The sequence below is a fragment of the Phalaenopsis equestris genome, unplaced genomic scaffold (assembly GCF_001263595.1).
Source record: "Phalaenopsis equestris unplaced genomic scaffold, ASM126359v1 Scaffold000422, whole genome shotgun sequence".
In the NCBI taxonomy this organism is placed as follows: Eukaryota; Viridiplantae; Streptophyta; class Magnoliopsida; order Asparagales; family Orchidaceae; genus Phalaenopsis; species Phalaenopsis equestris.
Window position 1 is genome coordinate 1,065,013 of NW_018164863.1, and position 7,652 is coordinate 1,072,664.

At 32.0% G+C, this 7,652-nt stretch overlaps 2 protein-coding genes and 1 long non-coding RNA gene across 3 annotated transcripts in view; 1 reads left to right on the forward strand and 2 right to left on the reverse strand.

Annotated features, from left to right (window-relative positions):
- The window catches only part of LOC110027285 (kinesin-like protein KIN-UC), a 41,823-nt gene that overhangs the window by 8,501 nt on the left and 25,670 nt on the right, over positions 1–7,652 (reverse strand). The window lies entirely within an intron of this gene.
- On the forward strand, positions 12–1,382 carry LOC110027328. The gene is made up of 2 exons (XR_002294329.1): positions 12–70; positions 1,041–1,382. It is a non-coding gene; the product is annotated as an uncharacterized LOC110027328 (long non-coding RNA).
- On the reverse strand, positions 3,031–5,890 carry LOC110027327 (protein PRD1-like). The gene is made up of 3 exons (XM_020728704.1): positions 5,642–5,890; positions 4,539–5,210; positions 3,031–3,337 (listed from the first exon to the last, which is right to left on the reverse strand). Exons 2-3 carry the CDS (start codon positions 5,070–5,072, stop codon positions 3,119–3,121), a joined length of 753 nt encoding a protein of 250 aa, XP_020584363.1. The 5' UTR covers positions 5,073–5,210; positions 5,642–5,890; the 3' UTR covers positions 3,031–3,118.

The following is a 7,652-nucleotide window of genomic DNA, read 5'->3' on the forward strand; positions in this document are numbered from 1 at the left end:
GGGAGCCTCTTGTTCGGGGACGAGAAGAGCGGCCACTGTTTCCAGCAAGCACAGGCAATTGTTCAGCCTGGTGAGTAATCTGAATCATGTGTTCTAATGCCACTGTATTTACTTTGATTTTAGCACAATGCATGAAGAATCATTCAAAATTTGTACTGTACATATTTCAAAAACAAATCCAATGATTTTGAAACTCATCCTATTAAAAACATTAAGAAATTTACATACATACTGTATGATTCTTACTCATTTAAATATCTAACACCTAAAATTTGATATTTACATTTATAACAACTTGGTGTTCAAAACTTATGCATGAAAAGGTGTATTTCAGTTTTAAAAAGTTAGCAATTTGTGATATTTTTTGATGTGATATCAAAGATTCAACTGTTATGGATGTAAATATGAAGGTTTAGTTGTTAGATTTATAAATATATAAGAATTGTGTGGCAAGAATGTACATGTCCTCGAGAAATCTGATTAGGATATTTTGGAAGTATAAATTGTAGTGGCATTTACATACATAACACAATTCTAACTTGTTTACATATCTAACATCTATATTTTCATATTTACATGTATAACCCTCAAATATTTTAACGTGAGCACTCCAAACCCAACCTCTTGGTATCATTTATTGGAAGACTTACATACATACCACTCGAGTCCCATGCATTTACATGTCTAATGCCTGTACCTCAATTTTTACAGATATGCCAGCTTATCTATACATGAAAATTTGTATTTCACTTTTTAGAAGTTAAAATAGTATTTTCGATGTGATATGAAAGAATTGGGCGGTATAAATGTAAAAATTAAAGTTTAGGTGTTAAATATGTAGATACATAGGATTTGGGTGGTATTTATGTAAATGCCTTTTATTAACTATTTTGTTTCCAACCAATCAATGGGCTGCTCACTTCTAATGCACATATTTATGACACCAAAGTGCTGTAAATGTAAATATCAAACTTGAGATGTTAGATATGTAAATATGTAGCTAGTAACTATCTTAGCTATTATTATTATTATTATATCAGGATCGCTTGATAGTGAAGCATGCATATATGCTCTTTCATATGATATGAGTGGTACAAGACTTGTTACCTGTGAAGCTGACAAAACTATTAAGATGTGGAAGGAAGATGAGATGGCCACGCCTGAAACTCATCCTCTTAATTTCAGGCCGCCCAAGGAGTTCAGGAGATACTAAGAACAAAAATATGTTAATGTTGAGGGGGCAAAATGTGAGACCTAAAGTTTTCTGAATAGTGAACTTGTTTTTGCTGTTAATGTAAAAAATGATTTTGATTTATAAATGCACTTGTATTAATTTGCTGTTAAGTCCAAGATTTTTTTTATTTTATATTCTTATTTTCTTTTTTCCGTGAAAATATCTCTGACACTGTAATTGAATTTATTGTTGTTTTATGCAGTCAATTCTTGTGAGGATAAATTGATTGTTTTTTAACGCTTCCTATGGAACTCATAGAGTTAGTCTGTAAATATCATGGTTATAAAGATCGGATCGGATTGCTCCACCACTTCAATTGTGGGCTGGTCATTCAACTGGTTCGGTTCAAGCCAAGAACCTTTTTTTCATAGAACCGAGATTGAACCGATCAAAATCGATAAATTGATTTGATTTTTAAAAAATGAGCTAATTAAATCTTTATCTTATTTTAACCTTTTGATTTTGATAGGATGATTAAAAGTAAAAATGTCATATCTTTAATATTTATTTAGACTATTATTTAAAATATTAAAGCATTTTTTCAAATTAGAATGTTATTTATTTTATCAAGAAAAATTATATTAATATATTATAATTTTATTATTTAAATAACATTAAAATAATTTTAATATATGTTACATCATATAATTAAATCTCGATTCAAAGATTGAATCTTGAACATTTTCTTCTTATGATTTAACCCCGACCTGATTTTCACAATCTTTGCTAAATATACATATTTCCTATTAAAAATATTTTATTTATTTTATATTATGATCATTATTATTATTAACTTGGTGATGAATATTTTTAGCAGAAAATTATATGTTTGTCTAAATATTTACACAATGTGCTATTCAATATGAATGGACGCTGTCTATTTATAAGTTTCAATGTATATCCTCTTGAGAGATGGAATGTACAGATGTCTATTAAATCACTAATGTGCCTAACTCTGACGTATGTAACATGCACGAGCGCTCATGGGATGAACAACTTTTGATGATTCAATGTTCAAAAAGTGAGATCCAGTCACTTTTGCATGCTTACAATGAAGCATTCATATTGTTCACTTGGATGGTGGATTTAATAGTCACATGTGCATTATAAATCTCATGTTCATTGGATTTGGGTTCTTTGTATTTGAAAATAAATTTTTGAGGCATTTTCATAGCTCACAATTCTTATGTATTTATATATCTCACTTCAATTTTTTCTATTTATACAAATAGTACTCAAATCTTTAACATCATATCAAAAATATATTTGATCGAAGCTTATGCCAAACGGACCCCTAGAATGCAATAAATCTATCTTCAATGCAATGCTTTAGATCTAGTACAATAATATTCATATTCTAAACTCATTTTGTATCTAGTTTTTGTCGATTTAAGTAAAATGAAGCACCAATTTATTTCTTTTGAATTGCTCTAAAAGTGTAGAATGCTCCCAATTGGCTGTAAGATAAGATTTGTCCAATAACATAAGCCATAGAATTGATGGGTTCGCACCACTACTAAATATATTGACCTTAATTTGTCCCAAGGTGCTCCACTTCCCACCAAATTCTATTAGACATTGACATATAACCACACAATTCTTACATATTTACATACCGAACACCCAAACTTGTCATAAATGTAAATATGAAAGTTTAGATGCAAGATATGTAAACACGCAAGAACTCTGAGGTATGTATGTAAATATCCCATTCTATGTTTATGATCTTAGAAATCTAAGAAGCAGACATGTCATAAGAGCAAAAAATGCAAACTATAAAGTATTCAAGTTGGCAATCCATTATTAAAAAGAGTAAAGGAGCAGCAGCATTTATATAAAAATATTCATTTTAGCTTATGAAATTTTGTAAAGTAAAAGCAATTCTCACTTACCTTGTGTTGATAACTCTCGATAGAACATATCAATTTCCCTCAATAGCCTCTCTTGGTCTGTTTCTTTTTCTCTGTAAGTAGGAGATGCCATCAGCTGAATAAGAAGGCTGAATATTTTACCAAAATCAGCATTATTGGAAATAAATTTGTCTGCAAGACTTTCATGTGCTTTGTCTTTTGAACTTTCCGTGTACAAATGTTTCCTGCAGACCTGCAATATCGATCAGATAAGGAAGTCTGAGAAGCTCTTTCCATGTGTTTTACATAAGATAAAACTAAGAAAAAAATGAAGGGGAGTTTACCTGCATACCACACTATTATTTATATATTTACATATCTAAATACTTTCATGTTTACTTGCATATGACTCAAATTTTTAACATCGCATAAGAAATGCTGCTATTTTTAACTTTTAAAAGGGAAATACATCTTTTCATGCATAGGTATATAACATAGAAGTGTAATGTAATATCAAATTTTAGGGATTAGATATGAAAATACATGAGAATTAATACCCTTTGCTAAAAAGTTGATGAGAAATAGAAAAAGTTGTCATAAGATTCATCAAATCATTGTCTTAGTCATTATTATTAATATTATAACGAAAGATTTACATACATTGTATTTACCTATCTGACGCCAATACATCAATTTCTACGTAAATGCTTTCTTACCTATGCATGAAAAGGTTTATTTTACTTTCTAACACTTAAAATAGTGTTATTTTTTATGTGATATGAAAGATTTGGGTGGTGTAAATAAAAAAAAAGTGAAGTTTAGGAGTTACATATGTACATATATGAATTGAGTGGTATCTAAGTAAATTGCCCTATAAAATACTGTGGAATTAGTTGAAGTTCCTTTGACATTTAGGGTCTGTTTGGGGTGACTGCAGCTTTTTAAAAATATGATTGTAAGATTGTGGTGAAGAAAACAACTTCCTTGAAAGCTATGATGAGAATTATCATTATACATTTTTTCCAAATATCAGAGAGCAACTTTCTTACAATCAGTGTAGTTTAACATGTCAAGTTGAGAAAAATAACTTCTTATCATAAAAATTTCTAGAAAATAATAATAAAACAATTCTCCAAATAGAAATGTGGCGACAATCTAATATACAAAGCAGACAAAAATTATACCAAATAGACCCTAAAAGAACTCATATTGTGAAAAACGTTGGCTCAAGATATCTTGGTCTTATTTTTTATAAGGACAAGCCTTTAAAGCCGTTGGATTTACTTTCATGTCAGTATAATACAATTTTCGATTCAGTTCCCCTATATTGCACGCATCTCAAAACAAATCTAACGGCTGTGACAACCAAAATTTGGTCATGATAACCTATTTTTCCTTTGTGGTGTCAGTTTCAGAAAACAGAGAGAGAGAGAGAGAGAGAGAGAAATCTTTACCTGAAATTTTTTATTTAAGCACCCAATATGATCTTCATTCAGATATTTCCTTGATAGAAGAACCCTAAACAGATTAACCATCTCTGCGCTCAAGTTTTGTGCACATAGATTGTTGATTATTCCAGTGATACAAGAAATATCAAATACAGATCTCATCCATTCAGGCGCTTGATCCAGCTTGAGCAAAGCCGTTGCTATATGTGAAGCAGGCTTGTGCTGATTTTTGAAGTATTTTGAAGCCATACTGGAAGCCATTAAGGTCATTGTGAACTCCTCCATTATCATCCTAAGCCATTTACAGTTTCTGAGGCTCCCCCAACTTAGAATTATGGATAAACAGACACTGCAGTTTGTGGCCACGACTTTCTCTTCATAGAAAACTAGGCTTTCCATAATGGATATCATTGATTGAAGATATCTCATCGGGCATCTTAGTTCTTCATGGTTTTTTTCTCTCTGATCAGATATTCTGCTAATAATGTCTACCAGGCACTGTGATGAGAGAGATTTGACCAGAGAAGTCCCGAAGTGCATCAGCCGGCATAAATCATGACATTTTATAGAGAGTAACAATGGTGGATGAGAATTATTGCAAGATTGAAGCAAGTTTTGCCAATCCAGACAGTTTTGTGAAGTAGCATAGAAGCTGAAGAGAAGGTTATTAGCTGGGGTCTGCTAAAGAAAAAGAAGATTTACATACATATTCGTCTCAAACTTCAATTTTTACATTTATGTCGCTTTACCTAAGCATGAAAAGGTGTATTTTACCTTTTAAATGTTAAAATGTTGATGTTTTTTATGTGATATGAAAGATTAAGATGGTATAAATGTGAATATTAAAAGAGGCGTTTACATCATACCACACAATTCCGATGTATCAAAATGACTAGCACCTAAGCTTTACCTTTTGACATTTTTCCCAACCAAATCTTCCCTATCACATCAAAAATACACGAGATGAATGTAAAAATTGAAATTTAGGTGTTAGATATGTAAATACATAGGAATTGAGTGGTATGTATGTAAATCTTCCATAATTAAAATTTAGGTGTTAGATACGTTAATGCGAAGGAATTGGTTGTTATGTAGAGTAGACGTGTTACCTATTTAATGAAAAGAAATACAGTAATAGAATGAAAAGTAAGCATTGCCCTGTCTCCATTTGTTCGTCATGATTTTCTAGAGCTGGGCCTTTTGCAATGGATGTTTGGACTATATTCTTGACAGCGGAAGCCAAAGCACCATTCAGCAGTATGGCCTTTGAAGTTTCTTCAAGCACCTGGTACCTTGAATGGTGAAGGATGAGACAAAAAATGCTAATTACCAGGAGCTCTTCTTGACCCCAGAGATGAGAGGCAAGCTTAGGGTTAACGAATTCCAGCAACTGCATGGATTAATTAACATGATAATATTTTCCATGCAGAAAATAAAGTTTAATATGAGAATTTTAAAATGAGGATGGTATTATTCACATTAGAGGTTAATGATGGTTCTCTATGAACTTTGAGTCTCATTTTCCTTTATTTTGCTCATTAGTGTTACTAAATGATCTTCATAGCAACCCTTATATAAAAAAGGTCTTAAGGGATTTTTTTTTTATTGGGAATTTTACACACGCGGCACAGACTTCTTATGTATTCACATATCTCACAACTACACTTCCTTATTCACATACATAGGTTTTTGATATTTTAAACCTACGCATGAAAAGGTGTATTTGGTTTTTAAAAAATGATAATAATGCTATTTTTGATATTATCTTAAAGATTTGAGCTCTATGTGTAAATATGAAAGTTTAGATGTTACATAAAAATTCCATGTTATATATGTAAATGCCCCTTTTTATTTTCTTATTTTTTATTTCAAATCCAGCCCGAAAGTTCACAGAAACCACCATGTTGATGCTCAAGGTCTTTCAATGACTCGCACCAACCTAACCGTTGAGATTCTGCCAAAGAATCTAGATTGAAAATTCTCATACTTAATTCACAATTCAATGAACTTAAAATTTACAGAGTATGCGCTTAGACCCGGTATATACTATTCTCAACAACAGAGAGCAAAATATACATGAAAACAAAATACTGGCAATCACAACGTCATTAATTGCTGCAACTTGGGCATACTTTCAAGTTGTTGCCCTTTTTATGATTTAGGTGAAAATTTTTGCTTGCTTGAGTGTGATTTGTGTAAGAGAATTACAAGAAAGCACTACTTATGCGAGTGTTATGTGAAACAATGCAGAAATAAAGAAATTCACACAACAATAATCAAATACAAAAGATTTATGTGGTTCTACATTAAGTTAATTCTCCTACGTCCAAGGCGAGGGAGTTTCCTCTAGCAGGGTATAGGGAGAAAGAGAAAACGGCCTGAAGTTACAACTCAACACTTGCTCTCTCCTCTCACTAGCCCTAAGGTCCTTTATATAAAGAAGGGCTAGGGCATATAAGTCAATAAAGGAAATAGATCAATTTATCCCGAATTAAAATAATAACCTAAAACAATAGGAAGGATGACTAGAGTTCGCCTTACAAACAATATACATAGCACCCTATTCCAATGTATTTACATAAAGTTTATTTTTTTACATTTTCACCAACCAAATCAGTCATATCACATGAAAAATACCACTATTTTAACTTTTTCGAGTGAAATTCACTATAATCATGTTTCTGAGTCACCTACATTCTAAATAAGAGATTAAAAATTGCTTAGTGTCCAAAAATGCAGTGAAATGCTTCGATTTTACCCTTTATCATAAAGAGAAATTAAGTTGAAGAGGATGAACACACTCTAAGACTAAAGGGAGAGTCGGTTTGGCTCTAGAGTGGGGCTGTGTTTGCTTGTTTTAGCCCTGTTGGGCTCAGCTTGGCTCTAAAGTGGGGGGCTGTGTTTTGGCCTTGTTGGGCTCGGTTTGGCTCTAGTTGAGGGGCTTGCTTTGCTTTGCCTTGCCCTTACCAGAGAGGTGATTGGCTGGCTTTGATTCCTACTCCTACCCGTAAAAACCTCCTGTTGAGTTTGAATCATTTGAATGATTATAGAGGGATAAAACTTGTTATTTTGAGAGATTGGTGATATTTTCATACTCTCCTATGTATATCAAAGCTTGTA

Coding starts and splice junctions, on each gene's coding strand:
- LOC110027327 (XM_020728704.1), bottom strand. CDS start 5,072: ATGCACTTCGGGACTTCTCTGGTCAAATCTCTCTCATCACAGTGCCTG. Junction 3,338..4,538: donor GCTTAAATAAAAAATTTCAG/GTAAAGATTTCT, acceptor TCGATATTGCAG/GTCTGCAGGAAACATTTGTA.